This window comes from Camelus dromedarius, chromosome 10 (genome assembly GCF_036321535.1).
Source record: "Camelus dromedarius isolate mCamDro1 chromosome 10, mCamDro1.pat, whole genome shotgun sequence".
In the NCBI taxonomy this organism is placed as follows: Eukaryota; Metazoa; Chordata; class Mammalia; order Artiodactyla; family Camelidae; genus Camelus; species Camelus dromedarius.
Genome location: NC_087445.1, coordinates 71,317,052 through 71,344,080, shown reverse-complemented (window position 1 = coordinate 71,344,080; position 27,029 = coordinate 71,317,052). Strand labels below are relative to the sequence as shown.

At 55.4% G+C, this 27,029-nt stretch overlaps 1 protein-coding gene across 9 annotated transcripts in view; it reads right to left on the bottom strand.

Annotated features, from left to right (window-relative positions):
* RALGPS1 (Ral GEF with PH domain and SH3 binding motif 1) overlaps nt 1-27,029 on the bottom strand; it is a 259,983-nt gene that overhangs the window by 13,841 nt on the left and 219,113 nt on the right. For 3 of the 9 annotated variants that reach the window (XM_064490524.1, XM_064490523.1, XM_064490526.1), the window contains 4 exons: nt 14,285-14,411; nt 12,854-13,011; nt 10,523-10,574; nt 129-212 (listed from right to left, as the gene is read on the bottom strand). In XM_064490524.1, coding sequence (XP_064346594.1) covers nt 129-212; nt 10,523-10,574; nt 12,854-13,011; nt 14,285-14,411 — 421 coding nt within the window. The remainder of the gene's footprint in view (nt 1-128; nt 213-10,522; nt 10,575-12,853; nt 13,012-14,284; nt 14,412-27,029) is intronic. The other 6 variants (XM_064490525.1, XM_064490527.1, XM_064490528.1 and 3 more) reach the window with 3 other exon arrangements.

Sequence of the window (27,029 nt, the reverse complement as noted above, 5' to 3'; positions counted from 1 at the left end):
GAAGCAACAGCCCCACAGACTGAGGTCAAGGCTGTGTCCTCATCCGCAGCCTCTAGCTCAGTACCTGGCATCCCATATGCACCCTAGAGCTACCTGTCAAATAAATGAGCACATGAGTAAATGAATACCTGTAGACGCAGCTCCGGGTTCTGGGAGAATTCCGAACTGGAACCCGCCAGTTGGGCCCCAGCGTGGCATAGAGACGTCCCCTGCTTCAGAGGAAAAGGGTTGAGTTTTAGTCAAAGCCTGGAAAGACCAGCTATTCCTGAAAGAGGCAAGGGCATCTCAGACTCTGTGGCCATTAGCTCAGGAAGCCCCAACACCAACTCTTCCCCCAGCCTCCCCAGTCACACTGCAAGCACATCTGGGGCACATCTGGAGCTGCTAGGTTAGGGAACACAACACCCCTAGAGCCTCCACCTGGGCAAGCCCCCAAGTTTCCAGTTAAGTGTTTCCTTTACCTTTTAATTAAATGTTCACCTTTCTTCTAGTGTCAAAGGGATAACTAAAATCCAGGCACACCCACTTATCCCAACGTGAGGTTGAGATGTTTAACAGAATATGCCATACAGCCCAAATATTCCACGGTCAATCCAACGAAATGCGCACACACAGACGCAGAATTGTGGGCCATCTTGCATGTTGGCCCAGTGTGGGAGGTGGGGCGTGTGCAGCATCATTATTCACCAGGGTACAACTGAATTCCTCTGTGGGCTACATCTGTCTTCTCCACTGGACAGTCTCCTTTGCTGGCCCCAGACGGTCCCCTGCAAACCTGCTCTGTGGCCTGCTGCAGTGTCCAAGAGTTCATGATCCAGGACCTCTCCGTGGGCCACCCATCTGGCTTCTCTGTCACCCGTAGTTCCCCAGCAGTGAGCCTTTCCAGGGGAGGTGCAGCTTCCAGGTAAGCAGGGAGCTTAACCTATGTGGGAGGAGGCTTCCATCTTTCTCCCTTCTCTTTATCCTTTCCTCTCTTAGCAGAATGACTTCCTGGGTCTTCTCGGTCCTCAACCTTCTCCCCACCACTGCAGTAGGGTCTCTCTCTGGGCTATATATAGCTTTTCATTGGCCAAACAATGAAGTAACCCAATTTATAAAGCCAGACAAGGTCCAGACTTCTTTTTCAAGCATTCCCTGTTGTCCACTGCCAGTCCCAGGTTGCTGCACATTGCCCGACAGCACTAGACACCTGGCAGTGGTGTGGGGAGGTCCTCATTCATTGCACAGGTGCATCACACCATAACTGATCTCAGGTTCCTCTGAGAGGGGGCTGCATTGCTCCCTGCCCCTCCCTCCTCCACTCAAGACAGAACTGTTCCTGATGACCATCTTGGGTTTGTTGTCCAGAGGCCCAAGTTCAGGGCTAGTGGGAATCTGACAGTCATCCAGGTCAACTGCTGCAGGACCCTGTCCCTTTTGTCCATCAGCTACTCTTTAGGTGATGGAGAGCTGCAGCATGTGCTTGGTCCCCAAGTCCGTGAATGTAATGGGTCTCAGCCCTTACCCCACCATACCCTTGTGACAGATGATGGTCACAGGCTGACCCCACCCCCAGCCCCACCATGAGCCGTGGTTCTGACGCCCTGGCAAGCTCAACTCCCAGCCCACAGGCCAGTCTGTCTCCTCCCTCTCCTTACAACTGGGTGTGACACCACGGCACACCTCAGCCCCAGGCTTGAACAGGCTTCCTGGACAGCTAACAGACTGCCTCCAGGGATGCGTTCCTCCCCAGCCATAACCCTGGTCTCTTCTGAGTCAGGGCCGGGTCTGACAGTGAACTCTTCTGCAGTGACATCCCTGTGCCTGGAGGACGTCTCCTCGTCTGCTCTGGATTCCTGCTCAGAGCCGCTGTCTATTTGGAGATGGAGATGGAGCCTCCCCTCGCAGAGCTGGATCCTCGGCCCCTTGTCTTCCACCTTTCTTATCTTGAGTTTTTGTTTCTGGTACCCCAGGAAACTGTGTGATGACAGCGGACTGTTCCACAGACAGGGTGACGTGATCAGCGCTGCTATCTTCTCTCCATCATTCTCTCCCCTTTTCTGAGACAGTCCATGGCTGAATACTTAACAGATGCTTGGCAGGACAGACATTTGTTGACAGAAAGCTTTCAATCAGCATCTTCCAGCCAGTCTAGCCTTTTAAGCAATCTTTCCTTACATTCTTCCTAAAGGAGTGAGGTGCTCCCCAGAGCACTGGACTGGTTGGGGTGCAGGGATACTGGGGGCCACTGGGGTGGCCCAGGGAAGAGTTACTAGTTAGTGACTGATCCTGTGCGTCAGGCCATTGGTTATCTTGCCCGAGTTTTGTTTAAGCACTATTATCCTCTCCAGAATGGGGAACTGAGTTTCAGTGATTTGAGGACACTTAGCTGAGGCATGAGGCTAGTAAGCCAGGATTTGAACCCAGGTCTGTCTGATGCTCCAAGTTCCTCTTGCACTTTTCAGGGTGGGACAGAGGTTGGGCTGTCGCACGTGGAGGAGTCGGCCATAGGGTCTGGGTCCTTTGGAGCCAGCACCTTGTGGGCAGCTTCCTGGCATTCTGCTCTCGGAGGCACCATTACCTGTAAGTTTCTGCTGCAGCTCACACTGAATGGGCTTTGTCAGCGTCTGTGAGACTGAATGGCCACAAATTCTTAGACTCTGGATCTCCTGGGATGGGGCCATTTCCCAGGTCCCTGGTCTCTTGGCTTCCCCAATGGGAGAATTCTCCTGATGGTTTTGGCTGCCTGACACTTAAGAGCAGCTGCCACTTATGATCTGCCTACCATGAGATGGCTAAGTACTTTCATACACGGTTCATCCCAACTCTGTGAGGGGCACTGCTCTCACCCACCTTAGATGAGGAAACGGGCTCAAGGAGGTGAAGCTACTCGTCCCACCCCACTGGCCTGTCATTAGGGATGGAGACATAGATGCCCACAAAGGGAGGACGTCTTTCCAATGTGAGTGGAGGGCCCATCAGTCAATCTGCTCCAGGTGGAGGAGATCAGAGCCTGCTCCACCTGGACCCTGGGGAGGTGACTCTGGCCTTGAAGGGCACTGTAATGGTGACTTTTCTCCAAAGCCAACTTTTAGGACCATAGAGACAGGGTGGTGGCCAGCCTTCCCTCCCAAGGCAAGCCCTTGAGGACTGGAGGAGGGCTGTCACAGGTGGGGTGGCTCTGGCTGGTCTGCTAGCATCAGCACAGAGCAGCCAGGATCTTCAGGCACTGGAACCAGACCATCTGATCACTTTCCTGCTTTGAGAAGATTTGTTATTTGAATGTTCAGGGCCAGAAATGCGAAATGAATGGGCAGTGGTGAACTCCAGACATCATGGGATTTCTCCAATTGACATGGGGGCTCCCAACTTCAGAACCACAGACACTTTTCCCAGCATCACTCTGGGAACACGTGGCTGACAGAATGTATCCCGGAAAGGCCATCTTACTGTTCCCTCCCAGGGATAGATCTTGGCTGCAGTAGGTAACCCTCCTCATGGGAAGTCTGGTCTGGGGAAGACGTAGGCTGGCAACCAAGTAGAACACCTCAGTCTCAAAGCGTGTTCAAGATGATGAGGAGGAAGAGGATAACAGGGATGATGATGATGGTTACAGGATGATAGTGATGATGATGATGATGGGATGAGGGTGGTCAAATGGTAAGATGACAGTGATGATGGGGATGATGAGATGATTTGGATGATGGGGGTGATGGGTACCGGCAATGTGCTAAGCAGTATTCAATCATTATCCTGTTTAATCACACAACACTGTGGGGCAGGCACTATTTTTATCCCCACCTTATAGATAAGGAGTCTGAGGCTTAGAGAGGTGGAGTAACTTGCCCAAGGTCACAACACTAGGAAGAAGAAGACAAGTGCTACTGTCGAGATGGAAGTAGCCAGGGTCCTGCCCGGGCCAATGGCATGGTAAGAATTCAAATTAGCCGAGGCAGGTCTGAAAGGCATCTTCCTCTCAATGGCTTTCTGGTACACACTAGGTGGTAGGTATCTTGGGGGTTAAATTTCAAAAAGCCCTGAGTTTCTGTTGCTGGTTGGGAGTGGGGAGCAAGGAGGAGTCTTGGATAATAATTACACTGAGGTCTCAGGAGTCATTCTTCTACCTCCAGTGCATGGAGCCCCTTGTAGGAGCGCAGCTGGGGACGGGTCCAGGTGACGCTGCTCATCAGCAGTGTCCACCTGCGCCAGCAAACCCGTGACGGGAAGCCGTCCCAGTAGACCAGGGCTTGGGCCTGGTCACTTCCTGACGAGCCACCCTCATCTGCGGGCTGGAAGCTGCCTCCCTGAGTCTGCTGGACCCTGGGATGTCCCTTCTAGCAGGACTTGTTAAAGGACTTTTCCTATCTGGGAGTCACATTTTCTCTGGGCAGTGTCCCTGATTCACTGAGTGGGTTCCTAGAAGCCATATTTGTACCACATGCTTAGCTGAGTGGACAGAACACCTGATCCATTTAGGAACCAGATTTGAGAGGCTGAGCGTCAGGCTCTGAGGCTGAGTGAAGATATAATGTGTAAACTTGGGAGCTGTGAGGTGTCCATCTTCCCCTGTGTAAGCTGACAGTTTCTAGAAACCTAGGCTGCAGAAAGAGGGGAGCACAGCAGGTATGGTAGAGGGGGCAACACACGATGGAAGGAGGGTCCTGCCCACCTTCTAGGACTCGACTCTGAGGGGTCATAGGTACCGGACAGAGAGGCTGTGGGCAGAGATTTCTCAGCTACCTGTGAAGCTGCAGTAGCTAGCAGGTAGGGCCCAGCCCCGTCTGTCAGGGCCCAAGGACAAGGTCAAGCAAAAGGCCAGGGACAGTTGCCTGCTCTTCTCTCCTAGAGGGGCCTGAGCTCATGGGTGGAGCCTCACTTGTCAGACTTCAGTGTCCGTTGCTGAGAGCAAGGCAAGAGATGGAATATTGAGGGGAAACCAAAATCAGAAGCTTGGAGCATCGCCCAACTGGGCTGCCACTAGAGGCAGAGCAGCAGAATGGGAACACAGAGCAGGATGGATCTGGGGAAACCAGACCGAGAGGTGGGCGGGTGAGGGGCACGAGCCTGTGGGGTTCCTAGGCCTCCGCCATGGGGCGGGGGGCAGTGAGGCCATTTGTGAGAGTCACCAAGGAAACGGCCACCCTCAGGGTTACACTTCAGCTGAGGTGGACCCCTCACTCCAGGGTCGCCCACAAAGCCTCGCTTCCGTCTCCCAACATGCTGTGCAGTTTGGGAATCAAGAGGCACTCTTGTATCAGGGCATCTGCCAGAGTCCTCTGATTGTCTCCAGGAAGAAAAGGAGTATTTTTAAAGGCTCTGAATTGAGGGTAGCAGGCTTGGGGCTCTGCTGCCATGATTCTCCTTTCCCTGGGTCTCCCTAAGGATGTTGGAAGATTTCATAGGCTAAAAGCAACAAGCCAAGCTCTACACCCCAGAGCACCTGTGGGGCCAGCTGCCTACAGCACCCTCTTAAAGGGGCCCTCCCCACAGTTCAGTGTCATGCTGGAGACCAGCAGGGCTGGTGGACACTTGTCTTCATGGTAGTCCATCCATCCCATGATGAGTGAACTGCCATTTAGGGAATTTTCTCTTCTCTCCACCCAGCCTTAGACTCCTGGATCACTTGCTTGACAGCAAGAGGTTCTTACTGAGTGAGACTCATACAAATCCCAGAGTAAGTTCCCCGAATGTAGCAACTCCACCTGTGTGCCAACTATTTCCTACCAGTATTCTCACTGTAGGGTTGGGAACCTGAGGCTCAGCGAGGTTGAGAGACATGCCCAAGGTCACTGAGACAGTAAGCAGCCTTGACCTCAGGCCCCTTCCAGCGCAGCTGATAGTGTCCGGAAGCCACCACAGTCCCTCACTGCAGAGGCACTCTAAGAACTTCAGAGACCAGGGCACATCATGGAGCCCCATCTCCTGCAGAGACTCGGGGATACCCAGCATTCCTGGGCCACCTCTCCCCTCCTGGAACACGACTCTGGTCTCACAGCCTCCTCGGTCCCAGGACCCCTTGGAGGGCCCACTGTGGTCCTCTTCCCCAAACGTCCTCCAGCTTCTGTTGAACCATCGCCCCTATCAGAAGCCACCCCTGGATCCGCAGTCTGGCTCGGGTCGCCCTGGTGGACTCTCCCTCTGTGTGCCCCACGTCTTCTTCCACCTGCTGGGCACCTGGCATGGCTGACTGAGTCTGTCTCCCACCCCGGCTGTGAGCCATGCCCTGCCCCCGGCTGCAGCCCTCCCCGTCCCTGCCCCGGGGTACAGAGGGGCTGATGCGCCGTCCCCTCCTGCTCTCCTCCCCTCTCTCACCCGGGGCTTCCTCCAAGGACCCCTCTGCCTCCTGGTCTCTCCACCACCCATGTTTTGGCCCATAAGCCAGGTGAGCAGGCTCCTCCACGCAGCCCGGCAATGCCAGACTGGAGAAGATGGGTGGCTGAGTACCTTGTAAAGAACTTCGTGACATGCTTTCATATTTCACCTCTTAAAAACAGACCGGTAAACATTCCCGATTATACCCTCTTTTAAAAAGTTAACTGTTGTTTTTTTCCCTGGGTGTTAAAGAACCATTTACCCATTGTACAAAATGTGGAGGATACAGAAAAAGAAAATTAAGGAAAGAAACTCACTCAGTAACTCTACAGGCAGGGCTAACCACGATGAATGATACTCTGTACTTTCACATGTACACGCATACATGTTCATCCCTATCACCCGCTTTGCTCTTTCTAAAAACCTCATTTAAAATGTTTCGCTCCTAGGCTGATATTCTTGCTCTCACTTTAGTGCCGACTCAGGCACAAAGAAGCAGCAGTTAACTCTTAACGGCAGGCCTGGCTAACCCCCCCTCCCCCTTCCCTTTCTGAGACCTCCCAGGACCCTGAGGTGAGAAAACGGCAGGTCTAATGTGAGGGAGAGTCCCACCCTCCCCAGTGACTCCGGCCTCTGGTTCTTGAGGGCCCTGACCCAGGACCACCACCTGTCCTCTGGGCTCCAAAGACAGGAGAGGGCCTTGAGGGCAGCCCGGAGGCTGAGAAATGACCAACACCTCCCTGGGTCTGGCCGCCTCATGGCTCCAGTCTATTCCTGTCCCTCCTCAGCCCACAGGTTCTGAGACCTTGCTGAGGCTGAGATGGGTGAGGGGACAGGAGGATGAGAGCAGCAGTGGAAGGTCCCCCTTGCCCTCTGAACCCTTACTCCATAGTCCCAGCAGGAACAGGGCTTGGTGGCCATGCCTGGCCCACTCCCAGAGAGCAGACCGGTGGGTCCCTGGGGCTCTGGGGGCTCCAACGTGCTCTTCAGGGCTGGACACTTCAGGCAAGCCCTGGGCACAGCCTGGGCTCTGGTTGCCACCCAAGGATGCCTTTTGGCCCCAGAGCTGAAATGTCCGTTCATGCGGTTGAACTAGGGGAAGACAAACTTGCAAGACCGGGCCAAATGATCCCACCCTTGGCTGGACAGTGAGAACCCACCTGCCCGCCTGTTCCCAGTGTCATAAAGGCTAAGGTGTGCCCTCAGACTAACAGAGGGGTGTGTGCTGGGGGTGGGGGTCACTGGCTCGGGGCCTCCCTGCCCTGCATGCTGGTATCTGGCTCTGTTTCTCTTCCTGGCCGAGGCCAAGACTGTCACCAGGGCCAGAGGGCTGGTAGGAAAGTCAGTTGAAGGTTATGGCCCATAAACTTCAGGGCTGTGGGGCAAAGTGCTGCCTCCCAACCTAGCCTGGCCTCTGGGGGCTGGAGAAGCCGGGACCTCATTCCTGCGGGTGAAGCCCAGCCCTTTCCTGCACTTGCCTCTAGTTCCGAGGCCATTTTCTGCCCAGGCAGGGGTAAAGATGCACCCTCTGCGTTCTTACAGCGTCTGCCAGGGACAGCTGGCAGGGTCCGAGAGGGGAGGCTCTGTTGGGCTAAAAAGTACTTTGGAGGCTATTTGGGGGCAGCCGCTGGCCTCTGGGCCCAGGCAGGGTAAGGCCCTGGCTTCTGGGGAAAAGGGAATCTGCCCCTTTTTAATAAGCAGCAGCGATGTGACCTGGGGGAGGCCGGGGGTGGAGGACAGACCCAGTGGGCCTGGACACTGGGTGGGCAAAGCTCAGGAACGAGGGAGGCCCAGGTGGCAATGTGAACTGTGGTCACTGAACTGTGAGAGAAAAGAGCAACATTTTACAAAGATTTCAAAGTGCGTGAAGTAAGTCCTCTCCATGGGGTCTTCAGAGAGTCTAGAATGCTCACATGCTTTTGAGGGAGTGGATTCTTTCTGGTGGACATGAGGAGCTGGAAATGGAGACTGCAGGCTGGGCCACAGGAGCTGGAGGCCAAGGGGCAGCTGCGTCAGGATTGTCAGGACCGCCTTGGGTCTCAGAAGGGACTGGAGGGGACATCCTAGCCCCACTGGCATCTTCCAAAGCAGGTGGTCTCCTGCTCCCCTCAGCAAGGAGGTGCTGGACCAGGAGTGAGGTCCCAAGAAAACGAGAAACAGGAATTCTCCCTGTGGGGCCGCTCTGAAGGCTAATGGAGGCAGGGCCGGGCATCCACGCAGGTGAGCTGTCTGTGAGGCCAGTGCTTGCAAGAGATCCCACCCCTAAAACATCTATTACAGACATTCAGACAGTAAATCTAATGCCAAATTCTAACTGAAAGAGAAAAGAGAAATGCTACAGCCTTCAGTGTTCCCCCTGAATGGAGTGCGGTACCGTCTCCCTGAAGCAGGAATTCTCTCACCATCTTCCTTCCTATAGCTCCAATCTCAGTCACAGGTGCTTAACAGGAACTGTATCTGCTACCCTCTACCCTCAGTGACTAGCGTGGTGTCTGGCAGGGAGCAGTCACTTAACAGCTTTGAATGAATGAGTGAATGAATGAATGAAGGAATGAATGAGCTAATGAGGAGGTTCAAGTCTGGTTGACATTCAGGATCTTGGCACCGTGCCTGCGTTCCCACTGAGTGCTCCCTGTGACTGGGGAGACACCAGGCTGCCCATAAGCCACCTTCCTCAGGGTCGCCCCAGGACTCCCCTGGCCGGCGCTGAGAAAAGTCAAACTTTGGCTCATTAGATCCGGAGTCTGCCTGGGGCCTGTCTGGCTCACACCCACTGCTGGCATGGGCAGAGGGAGGGCAGCGGGGCCACCGGCCTGCACCCCCAAATGAGAGGAGACCAACGTCCCTCTGGGACACCCAGAGCAGGACAGAGGGAGGAGCTCTGAGGGCTCAGGGCGTTGTCCCTCCCCTTCTCCGGGCCCCACCTGGGGTTTCACAAGGACAGACAGACTGGCTGATGGACGTGGGCCAGTCCCCACAGCTGTCACAGAGGCTGTGGATGAGGCCTGAGCATGGTGGTGACAAGGAAGGCTGGGTGGTCAGGAGGATGTGATGAGGGTCAGCTCTGCCCACCAGGGGAGCATGAAGCAGGGCACACCTTGCTGTCCACATGTATAAATCGGGGATGTTTCATGAGTAACTACTACGGAGGAGGGCCTGATGACTGGGTGAGACTGAGACGGCCTGGCACACGGGGAATGCTCAACAAAGATCATTTGTCACTATATTATGTCCGCCTGCCCTGTGAGGACTGACTCCTCTCTGGCCATTTAAGACTGTGGGGACTGAGATGGGAGGCTTCAGTACCAGAGGAGGGTGTGTGTGTGTGTGTGTGTGTGTGCACGTGCGCACACACATGTATGTATGAGGTGTGCGTATGTGTGAATGTACATGGGTGTGTGTACACCCGAATTGTGGGAGAATACCTGAGTGTACGTGTGTATGAGTAGTGAACACGTACACGTGGGGACAGTGTGTATGTGTCCATGTGAGAGTGTGTATAGCCGTGAGTGTGCACAAGGGCCCCTGCACACTAGTGTAGGGGCTACTCTGAAGGATGGTGCAACCTGCCTCCCCTCAGAACTTGAGTCACCACAACGCCCTTCACCTTCGGCGGCAGCGCCATGGCTGTGGGAGCTCCCGGTTCACAGAGTCCCTGTCTCCCCAGAGCCCCCCAGGGGCCTGGTGCTCAGAAAGGGCCAGCATGTGGAGGAGGTGCGAGGGGATGAATTTTGGGGTGGGAGGCCAGGCGGGCTTATCGCAGGGAGGAATCCCTGGGCCAGGGGTGCCTCTGGCCCTCACCAGTGCCCAGCAGGGCGGGTGTTGGCCCAGGGCCTGAGGCGGCTGGGGTGCAACGCTCTCAGACCCCACCAGGCGGAGCCACATGCCCGTCCTCAAGCTTCTGGTTTCAGGAGCCCACATTTCAGACCAAATCTGCACCCAGATCTCCTTAGGGGCTCAGCCTGAGGAAGAGGCGTGGGCCTCCGGCTCCTGGGCTAGTTCTGGACCAGATGATGAGTGGGGCTGCTCAGAGCAGGGGGCTGGGACCCCTACCCCACACCCATCCTGCTCTGCTGCCTCCCCTCCTAGTCGGCCCTGCCCCTGGAGCTACAGGGCAGCCTTAACAGGCGGGGTCAGGGGTTGGGGGTGAGATGGGTTGGGGCTGGTCTCCAGCTCCCTCGGGCCCTGAGTGACTCCCCTGGGAGGGAGGCCGAGCTGAGGCCACACTCACCTTTCCAGCCCTGAAGACATCTCTTCACTAAACTCTGAGCTCTCACTACTGCCTGGAAAAGGAACACAGATCAATAAGCACGGTGGCCTCACAGAAGAGGGGCCAACCCCAGGGCGACCTGTTCTCCTGGGTAACCAGGCCCGGGCCCCGAGCTCCACAGACATGCTGGAGAAACAGCTTCCTGACCCCATGGGCATCAGTGTGCCTTGGGTATTTGCTTTGCTGCTGCTGTTCCTGACTCTGCCCATCCCGTCCCGCTGCTCCCAGGTGGGTCCTCCACTCCCTTCCTCTGCTCCCTGAAGGCTGCAGCTGCCTGCTCGCCTGTCCTCTGGGGTCTGGGTCCTTAGGCCTCTGGCTTGGCCTGGCCTGGCTCCACCACTGCCTTCCTTCTGGCCTAAGCGACACCACTGCTCGATCGAGCCACACCTGGTGAGGACAGGGGCCAAACGAGCCTTCCTCCAAAGGTCAGGCCTTGACTAGATGCTGGTCACAGAGCAGCGGCCTAGCACTAGACAGAGCCGCCGGGGGAGGGCCCCTTCAGATCCCTGCCAGCGTGCACACAGAGGGGCTCACTCCGCTCCCCACACCCTCAAGGCCTGCACCCCTGGGGCTGACTGGGACTCCTTGCTTCACAGGGCTCTCCAAGGCCCAGCTCTGGCCACAAGGACAGCAGAGAGATCGTCCTTGGAGGTGCCTGCGTTCCACACTCTTTGCCTGGGCTGCCTGCTGGCACCATGGCCGGGCAGCGGGACAGGAAGGAGGAGGAGCAGGAGATCTCAGGCCCCTTGAGAGTTACAGGACGGAGGAGACTAGTTCAGCTCCAAACAGGGCACATGCACACACGGCAACGTGCCCCCAGGCTTTCAGCTCCAAACAGAAAAATATCAGAGTTTCCCAAGGAGAGGAGCTGAGAACCAAACTGTCTGGTGATCTCCCGCCTGGATACCGGACAGCCTTGCATCTGACTCAGTTTTCTGTCTCAGGAATAGCTAGGCCTGGGCTCAGACACAGCTCAGAAAGTTTCCTGGATGTAAAACAGCGGTTCTGCTGCCCAGCTGAATGCTCTCAGGCCGGCATTTCCCAGACTGGTTCCTCAGAACCCCATCCCGCAGGACTCTCAAAGGGAAAAGCTTCCATGCACAGAAAATGCGGGAACCTGCAGACTCTGCAGGCTTCTTGGAGACCCTTACAGCCCATCAGCACATTAAAGCCTCTGAGAAGAGATCTGGATGCCTGGTTTAACCCAGCCTTTCCCCAACACATTGACCCTGAACTCTTCTGCAAGGCACAGTAGGCTACGCTGTCCTCAGCTGGTGTCAACCCTTGACTGTGTCCAAGCAGGATGACCTCTTTCCTGGTCAGAAAGTAGACATGGGTCTTGCTTGTCACAGACTTTCCAGGGAGTGGGAGACAGCTGCCCCCTGCAGAGATACTGCCTCAGAAGCTGGCTTCATTTCATGGGGACATGAGACATGAGATTCCTGCCCGACTTTCCTGTCCACACCACCCATTCCTCCCCGTGCTCATGGGCCCTCCAGCCTGCAGGCCTCACCAGATCAAACCCCCAGCCTGGCAACTAACTTGCTACCAGCCGTGGGAGTGCTCCCTGTTAAGGGAAGCAGACAGACACACAGACACACAGACTACGGAAGCACAGGCACACTGAAAGGACATGGCCAGCAGAGAGTACACTTGTCTGATGGCAGTAATGACCCGAGTGACCTGGTCAGGGGACCTGGGCACTGCAGGGGTTGGACCTGCAGGAGGAGTTCCATGCTGTCCTTAGCTCTGACTCCCCGCCTCCCCATCCCGGATCAGCTCCTGTCTGTCCACTGACTTCAGCGCCACTTCTGGCTGAAGTTCAGACATGCAATTTCATCCCAGAAGATCATTTTTTCATTCTCCCTCACTCTGGCTTCTCAGCGTGAAGGCGAGTGGCAAGTGAGTACCCGGTGGCCACCCAGCTGCTGTCCCCGGCAGCACTTCCTCCTCTGCCCTGCATGCTGGGGCCTGTGGCTGCCCAGGGGACAGAGCCTCACGGGACAGCAGCCGGGCTTTGGCAGTTGCCGGCTGGTGACGACGGGTCTCAGGCACCTGCTCTTTCCACCTGCCTGCCACTCCTGGGGCCACCAGCAGGATGAGGATAAACCCAGGGACTTGGTTAAGCCCCGGAGGCCAGGAAGCAAAGGCTTCCCTGGCTCTGGTGACGCCCGCGGGGAGCCCTCTCTGCAGGGGGTGAGGGGCCACTGGACACTGCACAGTGACAGACAGACACAGACACACGCCGGGCCGTGGCCCACCCGCTGTCATGTGTAGGCCAGAGACGCTTACCGAGGGAGAGTCCATTGGTGACAGCAGAGGAGGAGGTGAGGGCGAGGCCCCTGCGGGGGCTGCGGGACTCTAGGACGCTGTCGTCCAGCAGGTGCCTCGCTTTCTCCGATGGGAATGTCGCACTTTTACTCTCAACTACACTCAACTGACACATCATACTGGAAAATGGAAAGGAAGAAAGAAGGCAAAGCTCCTTATCTATGGAGTTAACAGTGGTTACACCTGCCCTGGGGTCCTGAGCAGATGGTGCAGCTGCACGAGAAAGACCTCCACCCAGAACCGTGGTCCAAGTCCAGGCTCTGCTCTATCTCCCGGGGTGACCTTGGGCAAGTCACATCCTGTTTCCGAGCCTCAGTTTCTCCATCCGTCAAATGGGGACTAACAATATGTGTCCTGTCTGTCTCCCAGGATGACCAGGAGGCTCACATGAGCAGATGGTGCTTGTGAGCGATGGGGCCACACAAGGTAAGGGGCAGCATGACCCTGAGGTCAGCACATCTGGTTCTGGAGCCACACACCTGCTCCAAATCCTTGCTCCAGCCTTACTCACCACTGCAAGGTACTTCACCTGCTGACCCTCACTGGACTCATTTTTACAACGTGTATAACATGTAGCACCTACCTTGGAGGCCTGCAAGGGCTCAGTGAGATGATGTTTGACAGGCAGAGGATCTAGCCAGGTTAAGCCCTGAACACTTGGAACAACCATTTTCTCCTCCAGCCGGTGAGTGACTCCAGGGCTAGCCTGGGCCAGTGGAGGCTTGTGTCTTAGCGGTGGAAGGAAGGAAGGAAGGAAGGATGGGAGGTAGGAAGGAGGGAAGATGGGAAGAAGGAAGGAAGGTAGGAAGGAACAGAGGGAGGGAGCAAGGGACCCAACTGTTCAGGATCCTGTGCCCAGCACCTGGGGTCATGGGCATGGTGGCCCCCAGCCAGGCTGAGGACGTGTGTCCCCTGGCTGTCAGCCCTGCAGGGCTGGATAACTGGCTGCAGGTTAGCTGCTCTGCAGGCTTTCTGCAGCAATCAGCCAGCAGAGACCCTGAGCCCCAACATGCAGGCACCACGAGACACTCGTGCTCCCTGGATGACAGTCATGGTGTCCACTGGACTCCGGGGTTTTCCACGAGGGAGGCACTAACCGAGCTGGGGCAAACTTTCTGGAATCCCACTAGTGTTTCCGTGCCCTTCCCTGCACGATTCCTCCATCGGCAGCTGAGCCAGTGAAACCCGTCACCATAACACAGCACAACACACCCTTCCTGAGCCCGTGCCAGCCTGAGGAGAGGGCGCCAGCCTGGGATGCTGAGGGCACCGGCCGGCAAACCCCAGCTGGGGCTGGGGAGGGCCCCGGTGGGCAAGCATCCCCAGTAGCCCTTTAGCCCACGCCCCACGTTCAGCCCGGTTTACAGCCCGGGGGCTCGCTCAGTCACCCACTTGTTGCCCAGGCTGTGGCTCTTCCTGTGTCTCGGGACTGGGGGCGTGGGGAGGCTGCCAGCAACAGAGGCGTCAGGACAGGTGGGCCGCCGGCTGAACCTCGCAGAACTGGAGCCAGCAGAGGGGCCTGTGAACAGAGCAGAGAGACAGAGCGATGGCGAGGGCCGTGGAGGCTCAGAGGAGGGGGGCCCAGGTTTGCGGGAAGGCACCTGGCCAGCTGTCAGAGGTTCACACAAGCCCCGAGGCTTTCTACTCATCAGACACTGATCTCTCACTCCCAGCTTCCAGGCTGACACCCAGCTGTCAGGGTGTCCCACTGTGCATGGCACCCCTGCCCTGGCAGCCTGGTGGCTAATACAGAGGAGACGGCTGAGGATGGACGTGGGGGGTGGACACGGGGATGGGTGGCCTGGGCTCGTTTCCCGTGGTGGGACTTATCTGAGGCAAGTCAAGACTTCACAGTGAGTCCAGGTCCAGTGCCCTGACCCCTGTGCCCTTCCCTGGCCACTTTCTGTTCTCACCACACATCCAACGACAAGGGGCGTGGAGAGCTGACTAGGGAAGCAATGGATTTCTAAGTTCCAGGAAGGCAGGGGTTCAGACCCAGGCCTGTCAGTTACTGCCCTGGGTGGGTTACTTACTCCCTGAGCCTCAGTTTCCTCATCTGGAAGGTGAGAATAGTTCACTCACCTTGCCGGTGGTTGGGAGGGGTCATGAGGTAATGTACGCAGAGTTTCGCAGTTAGTACTCACTCTGGTTGTATTATGATAGTATTACCATGTCCTCCTCTGCCCCAGTCATAGGGCCAATGGGAGGTCATCAGAGCCAGGGGTTTGGGGCCACACACCCCACTGAGCAGCATGTGCAGACACCGAGGCAGAATCCTTTGTGCTGGTCACACCCACAGCTATATTTTGAGAGGTGTGGTCCTGATCACTGTTGTGCTCTTTGGTTTCTATGGCTTGCAAAGGGAGGCCTTTAAGGGAGGTGACCCCAGATGCTGGCCTAGCCTTCGCTACCTGGGCCAGACACTGGAAGCAGGGGTCAGGGGTTCCCTGGAGGGGCTCAGCCACTTCCTGCAGAGCACATCAAACATGGCAAACCAAGGGGCTGCTGGCTGGCCATGCTGGGGAACTTTCCTGGAGGGCCTGGGAGGCCTGAGGTCCACCCAGCATGTCAGATCCTCCATGACAAGATACTGCAGATCAAAAGCCCCCTGCACAACTCACAGATGCCCTCCCTTCCGAATGATGCCACCCTCTACTGCTTGTCAGGTTTGAGCTCCCTCAGTCCAGACTTGCAATCACCACATGCATCTCCATGCACACCAGCCTCCCTGCCAGGCCTGGGGAACAGAGAGCCTCCCCCATGGGCCCCTCATCCTCCAACAGCCTCAGGTTGGTGTTGTCTACACAGGCCTTCCTCTTTGGCTCCTGGTTTTGATTTGATTTTAACTCAATAGACAGATAGGCTGATGACTTTTGACTTTCAAGTCTTTACTGCCATCCTCTTTTTCTGAGCCTGAGACCTACATATCCATCTGTTGCCATGATACCTCCATCTGAACTTTCCTAGGTCACTGTTCAGCCATGGTTGAACCTGGAACCTCCTCTTGTATTTCCAGCCTTGGCTGGAGGCACTGCTGGCCACTCAGTCACCTGGCCAGGAAGGTGAGGTCATCTTGGCTATTCCCAGACTGTGACCTGCCTTTTCTCACTTGCCATACACAATCGCCAAGGCCCCTAGATTTTGTACACACTCTCCCTGCCCATCGCTCTTGTCACTGACTGGTTTGGGTCCCCACCAGTCCAATTATCTCAAATCCAACCACTATACAGATTCACACGTGTTTGATAAACAAAGAACTGGCCACGTCACTGCCTTGCTTGCAACTGTCAGTGGCATGGTGTTCAAACCCTGCCATACCTGGGCATTTCAGCTGATCTTAAAACCCTGATGGAAGAATACAGGCACAAAGTAACCAAGACAATTCTTACAAAGACTAGTACAGGACTTGACCTACTAGATATCAGAATAAAACACAGAATGATAGTAATTCAGACAGTCTGGTGTTCGGGCATGGGTAGAGAAACTGTCCAGTGAAACAGAAGAGAGAGCCTGGACTTGCTTCATGATGGTGGTGGTCATGCAAGTGGGGAGGGAGGGTCTTTTCAGCACACGGAGCTAGAACCACTGGGTTCCACGTGGAAAAAGATGATATTAGAGTCCTCCTACCTCATATTATACAAGTTATTAATGCCACAAATATGAAAAGCAAAAATGCAAAACTATTGGGGGAAAACAAAGAGACAATCCTTATGACCTTGGGGAAAGGAAAGAAACAAAAGGCATAAATCCTAAAGGAAGCGGGTAGGGTATAGTGGTAGAATGTGTGCTTAGCATGCGTAAGGTCCTGGGTTCAATCCCTAGTACCTCCATAAAAAAATAATAAATAAACCTATCCACTCCCCCTCCAAAAAAAAGAGTTTAAAAAAATAACCCAAAAGGGGAAAAAAATGAACACATTTGATTACATTTAAAATTAAACATTTCTTCACCAAAACAAATAAACAAAAGACAGCAAAGCATCCTTAAAAAACAAGTTGTTGTCCAGTTATCTGTTACCCATATCACCAACAAAAAATTCCTGCTTAGATATAGTGAGAACTTCAAAAATCAGTAAGAAACAGACAAGCCACAATGAGAAAATGGGAAAAGGAAACAAACAGGAAATTCACAAAAAAAGGAAATGACTCTGATGACCAACATCTAGAAGGAAAGATGCTTAACCTCACTGGTAATAATGGGAATGCAAATTATAGTACAAATGAGATACATGTTCACCTCATTAGACTGTAAAACAATAATTAATCTGACAATATCGAGCGTTGGCTAGGATGCGGAGGCACAGGAATGCCAGGTCAGGGCTCATGCGAGTGTAAAATATTTGGAAAGCAATTAGCAATGCTGAGTAAAGGTGAAGACCATGCCTTCATGGCATCACCATGACCCCAGGATTCTAATTTTGAATGTCTGCCCTCAGGACACACTTGCATTCATGCAAAAGGAGACACATTTACAAGGATGTTCAATGTGGAAGCAACCTACATACCCCTCAGTAGGGAAATGAACCAATGAGCTGTGGTCTATTCATTCAACAAATTCTACAGAACAGGAAAAAAATTAATAAACTGGATCTACAGGTATCCAGATGAGGGAGTTGTCTTAAGGTCTCAAAGCCAACCTGCATCTGGCATCTCAAGAATGCGGCTCCGACAGACCAATCCACAATAGTGAAGTCGGAGAGGCACGGCCTGGCCCTCACCAACCTGGTGAGGGGCGTGTCTCAGCTTTGTGCACGTGTGCATCTTCCCGTGAGGGGTTCCACACCTTCAGCAGCTTCTTTGAGGCTATCATTCCTAACCAGGAATATATGTATCAGAAGCATCTGGGGAGCCTGTGAGAAACAGAGTTTCATAGGCCCATCAAGGAAGATCTGATTTTGTTGGCCTCGGGTGGGTCCAGGGCTCTGCTCTTCGGGTGATTCTGCTGTGTACCCAGCAAAGACCTTCTGCTCAAAACACTGGAATGAAGGCAAGTTTTGTCCTGGGGGAAATGTCCTGTGTAGTTGCTCCAGGGAAGAAAGTCAAGCACAGAAGCCATCCGGCTTTGTTTCTGTTTTGCACGTATTGCTCAATAAATGAATCCATGCAGAGGGTGGAATTTGCCTTGTTTATCAGCTGCACGGACACGGGATTACAGTCTCCCTGCCTGAGTCACTCTGGCTCCTACCCTGGGTTCAGAAAGTATTTTGTAAAGGTCAAATCGCCTCACTCCTCCCTCCGTGGTCTGAACCGGTGTTGTTGTAGTAATAACAGTGGTGACACCCGAATGTCAGGTGCCTGGTGCCATGCTGTGTGCTGCGCTGCCATCCAGGAGGTGGGGGCTCTTAGGAGGCCCTTTTTGCAGGTAAGAGGGCCCGGGCTTACACATCCACCACATGCAGGACTTGGACCCAGGGGTCCACCACTATCCTGGTGGTGGCAAATGGGGGCACAGGGATGGGGAGGAGCTCTAGCAGTTCAAAGGGCAGGCACCAGTGAAACCTGAGGAAGGAGGAAAAGCAGCATGTCGGAGGTGATCTGATAGGTAGGAGGCACTTCCTGCAGGAAACATGTGACAGATAAGGTCCAATTGCTACTCTTGAAGAAGGGAGGGTGAAGGAGACTAACATCTATTATGCACCAACTGTGTGCCAGGCTTGTATAAACACCTCACGTCTGAGTTCACTGACTCTTGTGCGGTTGATCCTTTTATGATCGCTGTTGTGAAGGGATGCTCAGAGGCACGAGTCGTGTGGTGCAGGGGTGCTGGGTTTGTTCCTGTAACTGGCCTTGTGTACAGTGAGAGCTGGACACCCAAGGCTCTTCTGGGAACTTACCCCGCCTCCTGATCCACTCCCTTTCCCACCTGTCTCCATGTGGTTCCTGCATCCTGGCTCTGATCCCCAGTTCCGGCTCTCCCAAGCTTCACCCTTGGTCTCTTCCGCTCGGCTCCTGACTCTCCCTGTAGGCCAACTCCCGGATCCGCCCCCCTCTTCCTGCTGCTTTGGACAGCCTCGGGAGGCATGCCTGGCCTCAGATGCCCCTCAACCCCACTGACGGAAGGGTGAGGGGCACAAGCAAGAGAGGCTGTGATCTCCCTGGGCCCAGTGTCAGAGCTGATGCTGCTCTGAGTGCCCTGGGTCTCAGCCACTTCCATCCCTGCATTGTGGACCAACAGCCTGGGTTTGAGGCTAAAGCAGAAGAATTTCCATTCAGCCGGGACCTCAGAGGGGGTGGCCTCTCTGCCAGTAAGTGACACTCTGCTACTGAGAAGCCTCACGTTCCTGCCCTACCAGGCCTGGAGGGGGGGCCACCATGTGACAGTACCAGGGACACGTGTCTTCTGGGACGGTTTCTAAGCTGGGCGGCTGTCGAGTTTGTTTCTCCATGTCCTTGGGTCAGGGGTGGGGGTGGTGATAATGGGCCGGGGCCCTGGCCTGGCTTAGCAGATTGTGGCCCCCGCTGCCCGGCCCGATATGGCACGGACAGCTGGAAAAACTGACCACGCGGCTTGACTATCTCAGAGGATTGCTCTGTTTTTCCTCAGCATAATTTTTCCATGAATAATCTTTAAGTGGCTGTTTCTTTAGCAGTTTTATTGGAACATATGAGAACTGACAGTCACTGGGGAATGAGCTATCATGTTGAAAAAAGTCTGGTTTTCATTACATTTCTCTCAAGAAACCAACATGCTGCCCAACAGACCGCTCATTGATTGGAAGAGAAAAGAGCACAGGGCTTCTAACAATGGCTCTGGAGCGGACGGGACTGAGGACGATGAATGGTGACAGCAAAGAACGCAGGCTCCAGAAGCAGACAGGCTGGGGTCCCACTGGGATCTGCCTCCTGCAGGCTGAGTGACCTTGGGGGAGTCACCTTGTGCCTCGGAGCCTGAATTCTACCTCTGCAAAACAGGGACAGCGGTCTGGCCTGGCAGCCTCCCCGAGGGGAGGAAATGATACAGGGGCCCTCCCTTCTTCCTGCACAAACGTTTCCTAGGCCTGCAGCGGCCTCCGGGCCAGGTGCCGGGCAGCCACACTGAGTTAGAGCTGGCATTCTGCCTTCACGGAGTTTACAGTCAAGTGAGGACAGAGACAAGTAACCAGATAATCACACCCAGGAAGGACACAAGCTTTGACAAGAAAAAATAAACCTGGTAATAGCAATAACCTTACCAATCGGATAACTACTGTGACAACGACGAGGTGGTAATGGTAACAGTTCACGTTCATCAGGCATCTACAAGGTACCAGGTACCGTGCTAGACGTTTTGCACGTAGGACCTTACGTAAGCTCTACAGTTATGTGGCCTCACAAGCACTGCTGGCATCTTAATGTCACAGTGTGGGACCTGCAATCAGAAGGGTTAAGGAGCTTGCCCAGGCAAGCTGGGGGTGAGCAGAGAGCCTTGAGTACACTGAGAACACAGGAAGGTCAGAGAGGACCTGGAGGGTCTGACCTCACGACTGGGGCAAGAATTCCAGGAGAGGCAGCCGCATAGGCAGAAGGAGCGGCACGTGCAAAGCTCCCAAGATGACTGACACAGGACCCACTTGAGAAACTGCAGAGAGCCAGCCTGGCTGAAGTGCCGAGGGTGGGGAGTGTGTGCGTGCGCATGCATGCACGTGTGTAAGGGGGGCCAGGCTGGGGCTGCAGGGCTGAGTGAGGGGCTGGAGTTTAATGAGGGGAAGGCGTGGATAATTTTAGGAGAGGGGGTAATAAGCTCAGATTTGCACCCTAGAAAGCTCTTTCTGGTTAAGACCACAGGCTGGGAAGAAGAGATGTGATCCAGAGGCATCTAGGAGGTGGACAAGCTGGGAATGGCAGAGGGAGATTTGGGGTAACCCTCAGTGGAGGCTGGTGCTGTTCCCTTAGGAGGGAGCAGACTTGGGGGGTGGATGAGAAGCTCAGTTTGGGACTAATGTCTGCGGGCCACTGGGTAGATGGGTGCGGTGGTCAGGAGACAGATGCAGCTGGGGACAGGGGTGCAGGATTTGTCAGCACAGGGGTGTGGGAAGCCCCAGGAGTCGGTGAGACAAGCCAGGGCTGTGAGCTCAGTGGGGAGAGGGAAGGCCCAGGACAGAAGGCAGGAAATCAGTGTTTGTAGGGTGAGAAGAAGAGACAGGCTAAGAGGAAACTTGTGTATAACCAGGGTCAACAGAACTAATATTTGAGAAAATGATCATTTTAGATTCATGAGGAAGGTGACCTCGTGATTCATTTGTAACTCTAAAGCAAGGCGGCTCGGGAGCGATGCACTATTCCCCTGACCTCAGCAGCCCCTGGTCTCAGCTGCCTTGCCCTTCTCTCAGAGGCAGCCTTGTGCAGGTAGCAGACATCTCTGGGGCTGGAAGACAGCAGCGGCCCCTTTCCTCTGGTCCAGGTCTCTGGAGTGAGCAAACTGCAGGGGCTGAGCCTGCGGCCTTGGTGCCTGGATGCTGCCAGAAGCCAGAGTCCTCTCTGCCCACCCACATGGGCCACAGCCGGCAAGCCTGAAACGCCCCAGAAATGACCTTCTGTTCATCCTGTATATTTCCCCTGGGAGAAGAGACAAATGGGAGGAAAGAACTGCAGGTCTTCACCCATCCTTGGGGTTAAAGTAGACAACAGCGAGGGCTTTCATGGAGATACAGGGCCTCGCCCTCCAAAGATTCATGTCCCTGAATTCTCACAAAGAGGGTGACCACCCCATCCTCCCGGTCACGTGCAGTGCCCTCACAGTGCCCATCCATTTAAAGCTAAGGAATTTTGTGTGATTTCCTCCTGGCTGTCCATCTCCCCCATGGACACCAGCTCTAGGGGGCAGGGGCTGTGTCCCCAGTGCCCAGAGCAGGGTTGGGCGAGCAGTCAGAGCCCCGGCTGACTGCGCGGAGAGGAGCCGGCTCTACCAAGGAGGACACACGGCTGGATGGGGAGCTGCATTCCCATGGGTTTCCAGCAGCATCCGAGGGGCCCTGCCCTGGGTCAGCACTGCCCGATTTAAGCAGCCTGGCAGCCCTGCTGCCGCTCACGGGGGTATATTCCAAGTCTCTCACATTGGAAATTAATGGGAGGCAGCTGTGTCGGAGGGAAACGACTCAATCTGGAGTCACAAGACTTGCGTTCCAGTCCCGCCTCTGCCTGGGGCCGAGCTGGGAGCCAGTGGTCCAGTCTCCTCGGCTTCTGAGCCTCCGCTTCCTCACTGGAGAAGAGGATGACAACTACCATCTGGAGCTGCCGAGAGCACCGCCCTGAGTGTCTGGTGCACACGGTCTGCTTCACCAGACTCCAAGGGGCTTCTGTGTGTCTCCATTTCTTTCCTGCGCCAGATGAGAGCCCTGTTCCCAGACCGGGGCCCTCTCTGGGTCTGCCAGAGCCCTGCGGCACTCCGGGCCCCGAGGGCCCCTCTGTACAGAAAATCTGTTTGTGTTGAAAGCCTTCTCTGGCCAGGTTTCACGGTGGAGCCTGGGAGCCGGTGGTTCCTACGTTCACACGCACTCTGTTTCTCACACGTGCAGCTCTCACGGGTCCTTACTGTGAGCCAGCCTCCACCTCACACATTACTCAGTTTGCCCCCGTTCACTTCTGTCTGAAAAACGGGATCCAATCACCCTTCAAGTGTGGTGAGGTCCAGACACTTTCTCCCTGGAGGCAGAAGGCCCAGATTCCCAGGCCACAGCGGGCAGCAGTTTGAGTCTTGGCTTCTCTGCCTGATCTTGACATAACAGGTGACCGAGATGGAGACTCCATGGACAAAGCAGATGTGAAATGCCAGGCCCCTCCCTGCCCTGAAAATATAAAAGACGGGGTCCCCGCCCCTGACCTGCCCCTCACCTGCGGGGAGCTCGCTTCTCTGCAACCACAGAAGGGGGTCTCCAGGCCACCTGAGGACTTGCTGTATGCCCCCAGCAGCTGGAGACCCAGGGGACTCCCACTGCCTCACTCAGGCTTGGAGCTAATACAGCTGCAGCCAGTGGACAGTGGTGGCCACCCTGGGATTGGCTGCACTCACAGGTCCATCAGGACAGGACAGGTGTGGCCTCCCATGGACCAAAGTGGCCCCTGTGAGGAGAGCTGGCATGAAGCTGAGGGCTGGAGGGGACCCAAGCAGCGAGAAGCTGGCGGTGGGCACGGATGAGGGGCTGTGCAGTAGCCATGGGAATAAATCTGCATCCGCCCAATGGGAAATCCCTGCTCTCCTGCCTCAGTTGGAGGCCCCCGTGGGGGTGAGGGAAGGAGAGTTAATGCCCAATCAGGGCTGGGGTTCTGTGCTTACATGGAACCAGCCTTCTAAGGACCACTCTGGGACAGCATGTGACTCAGAGTGTCTGTAGGAAGGTCATGGATGCACCAAGGTTGTCACCCGAGGCAGGGGCTTCTTGCACTGCATGGATGATGGGGACAGAGCCTAGCGCACTCTGGGGCCCCCACAGGCATCCTGCTTCTTCCACGTGTTGGATACAGGAGACCACCAGTCCAGACCCTGGGCTCAGCAATTGGCTTTGACCCTTCCTCCATGTCCCCCAGCACCTCCAGTTACAGAATGGGGATGAGATCACCCCCCACCTCACATGGGAAGGGCTCAGAACAGTGCCTGGCAGAGGATATACACTCAGTATGTGTTAGCTGCCATTACTATTATCATTATTATTGCTATTATTAACTTTGCACCTCTTTCCCTACCACGAACCAGTTGATGTGGTGGTTTTAACGCATGTCTACAAGTTCTCTGACACTCCTGTGGAGGGGTCGGGTCTACCTCCTCTCTCCTTGGACCTGGGCCGGCCTTTGTGACTGCTCTGACCTACAGGGTGTGGTAAAAGCGAGGCTATGTGACTTCCGAGGTGGGCCACACAGATGCCGCGATGCTCTTGGACACCTGCTCTGGGGGAGCAACGCCACGCAGAAGTTTGATGACCCTGAGGCTGCCATGCAGTGGGGAAGCCCCAGCCACACAGGAGGCCACACGTACGTTCATCTTCTGTCCCGGCTAACAGCCAGCACCAAGCACGTCCAGATGATTCTGGCATCAAGTTCCTCTTGGCCTTCACATTTTCCCAGCCAAGGCCCCAGATACTGTGGAGCAGAGACAAGCTGCCCCAGCTGTGCCCTGCCCAAATAGCTGACCCACAAAATTGACACATATCATAAAAAGGTCACTTTATGCCATGAGGTTCTGGGGTGGCTAGTTACGTGACCGTAGTACCAGGCATGGCTGGTGACTGGTGAGTTGGAGCCAAGGTGAGGGCTCTCTGACCCCCCCGTCTAGTGCTCTGTTGGCTGCATCCACTGTCCCTCCATCCGGACAGCCTCAGCCCTGCGAAGTAAGCCCACGTGAGGTATTTATTCTTATTCCCATTTCACCAACAAGAAAACTGAGGCCCAGAGGAATCCGTTGTCCAAGGTCCCCAGCTTGAAAGTGCTGGAGCCAGGCCTGGAACTCAGGTCTGCTTGACTCCAAAGCAGGGCTTTTCCCCACTGGGCAGTCAAAGAAGGCAGGAAGGTGTGTCGGAGAGCAGTCCTGAAGGTACGGGCTGAGATTTTCCATGGACTGGCTCCACTGCCAAGGAATCTTCAGAGAAAACCTGTCAGTTGGTTCAGCCACTTGGAGGCGGAGCTAACAAGATCTGGAAATGTCTTCACCGGTTCCAAGGCACACACAAACATCACTTGCCTTCTCTTGGGGTCAACGTTCTTTATGATTTCTGCTCTCCAGGAAAATGTGAGTTCATTTATATAAACTAAACATTACATACGTGGGGGAAAACCGAAAACGTGGCATTCCTGGCCCTTTTTCTCCCCAGACAAGAAACTGAGAAGGTTTCTCCACTTCCTTTCTCACAGTCTATCTGTTGGTGGAGCTGCCAGCACGGCCACTTCCCAGGGGTGGAGAGTGGGATGCGGGGGCATCACAGAGATGAAGGGCACAGCCTCAGCTCAGGGACCACTTCGAAACTAACCTAGACCCTGGGGTCCCAAGACCAGGGCTGCTTCCAACGCTGGAGCCAGCAACTCCCGTGCTGGGCTCAGTGGGCTCAGGGGGAAGCTGGCACAGCAGTAGAGAGGGGTCTGGGTGCTCACGCTGGCCTCTAGGGGCTCCTGTGTGCCCTGCTTGCCCCTCACGCCTTCCGCTGCCTGCCTCCCCCACTAAAGCATGAAGCCCAAGAGGGCAGATCTCTGCCTGGTTCCACCCGGTGCCTGGCTCGCAGTCGGCCCTGGCACATGACGTCTTGAGTGAACAAATGCATCTTGGGGCCTTTCCTCGGCAGGTGTGGGGGTGCCCTGTGGCTGGAAAGGGCCCAGGGCTGTAGCTCCAGCCCCCTCCAGAGGAGCCGAGGGAGGCCGCGTTCCTCCCATTCCTGGGACTGCAAGAGGCACATTCCTGTCCCCGGGTCTGGTCGGGCTCCTGCCATGCAGCCCAGTCTAATTGCCAGACAGGGAAGGCCTCCCTGGAGCTGCCCCTCTGGTCTCGCCCTCCATGGTACCCCAAGCCTGTCCCCTCCGTCGTCTGGAGGCCAAGGGTGGGAAGCTGGGACCCCTAAGTACGTCTGAAGCCTTCCAGACACTCCTGGGCCCTCTGGTGATCAATGAAAACTTAACATCCTGCTTCCAGGGCTGGAGCCAGGGATTTGGAGAGTCGGTGGCAGCCACTCCCGTGAGCGGGGACTGCTGCACTGTGTGAAAAGTGCCGGCATCAGCACTTCCCGGGGAGGGAGTGCGGAGTCAGCAGTCAGCTGGCCACGCCGGAGCTGCCTCCGGGAACCAGGTGCCCACAGGGCCCAGCAAGGAGCCCAGAGGCCAGGGCTGAAGGGCGAGGGCAGGCGACCTCAGGCATGTCCTGACTATCCCTACTGCCCCGCGAGCTGGGCTCCAGGAACTCCAGGCTGGCTCCTCACCTCAGGGGCCTTTTGGGTGGATGGGGAAGGCAGACGCGGTGCAAAGGAGCACAGAACTGTCTAGTTTCCACAGGGGAAGTGCCGTGGAGGAGCACGGAGAGCTGCAGAGGGTACAACACACGGTGATGAACTGGAAGAGGCCAGGGAGTGAGTGATCGAGGCTTTGCAACCCATACACAGGGCCTCTGACCCAACCTCAACTCTGCCACCCTGGTGTGCAGGCAGCCAGTATACCAACAGCTCTGCTCCAGTGCAAGAACTGGGTGGGCTGGACTAGGGCCGCTGTGCGCCGCCCCCATCCGCTCCGTGTGTGTAACCGGGGGCCTGACCTGCCCGGAGCGGGTGGGAGTGGGCTGGAGGAAAGGCCTCCCTGAGGCAGTGACGTTTTGCTAAAACCTGAAGGAGGATTCAGTGCTGGGGCAGAATCATAATATTGTCAATCGTAACATTGTCCTAATAAAGTTACCCTTGGCCAGGTGTTCTGTTAGGCACTGGATAAGTGTTTTACACACGTGATCTCAATGAAGTGTCACACAACCCTGTGAGGGAGGTATTAATACGTCCACTTTATAGGTGGAGAAACTGAGGTTTGGCAGATATGTGTGTGTTCCATCCAACCCTTCAGACGCTTTCTTTGCCCTGCTTGGTGCCTTGGGAGGCTGACCCCTCGAGAGCGCCCCTTGGCTCACCTCACTCACTCCAGGCTTCTGATGGGGTTTGGCCCATGGGAAGCTCAGGCAGCAGACGCAGGGGGAGCGCAGAGGAGAGAGAGGTCAAGGCATTTCTCCCCCCCCCCCCCCCCGCCCTCTGGCTTCACCTCCACTACCACAGCTCTCGGCAAGCTGACCATCCTCCAGGATTCAGCAGTTGTCAGAGTTGCAGCACGATTTCTCCCCATGCCCTTCAGCCTAGAAGTGCTGGGCGCCTCACTGCCCTTTGTGTGAAGTGTTTAGTCCTATTTCCAATTCCCCTTCATTAAGTCTCTTCATGTGAGTCATCAGGGGGCAATCCTGTTTCCTGCCAGGATTTTGACTGATACTAGAGGTTAGTTAACCTGCTGGGTTCTGGTTTCACGCGGCTAATGAACAACAGATCCAGGTGGAGGTGATGGTGGACAGGAAGGAAGAAGAGTCTGGCTGAACCTGGAGGTTGGACCAGGGCCTGGGTCCCAGCTCCCAGTCCTGGTTTCCACCACAGGCTGGGGTCAAAAGTGAGTGCGGCTGCTCCTTCCCTGCCCCTGGGCTCAGCGAGTGGCCTGGGTCTGGA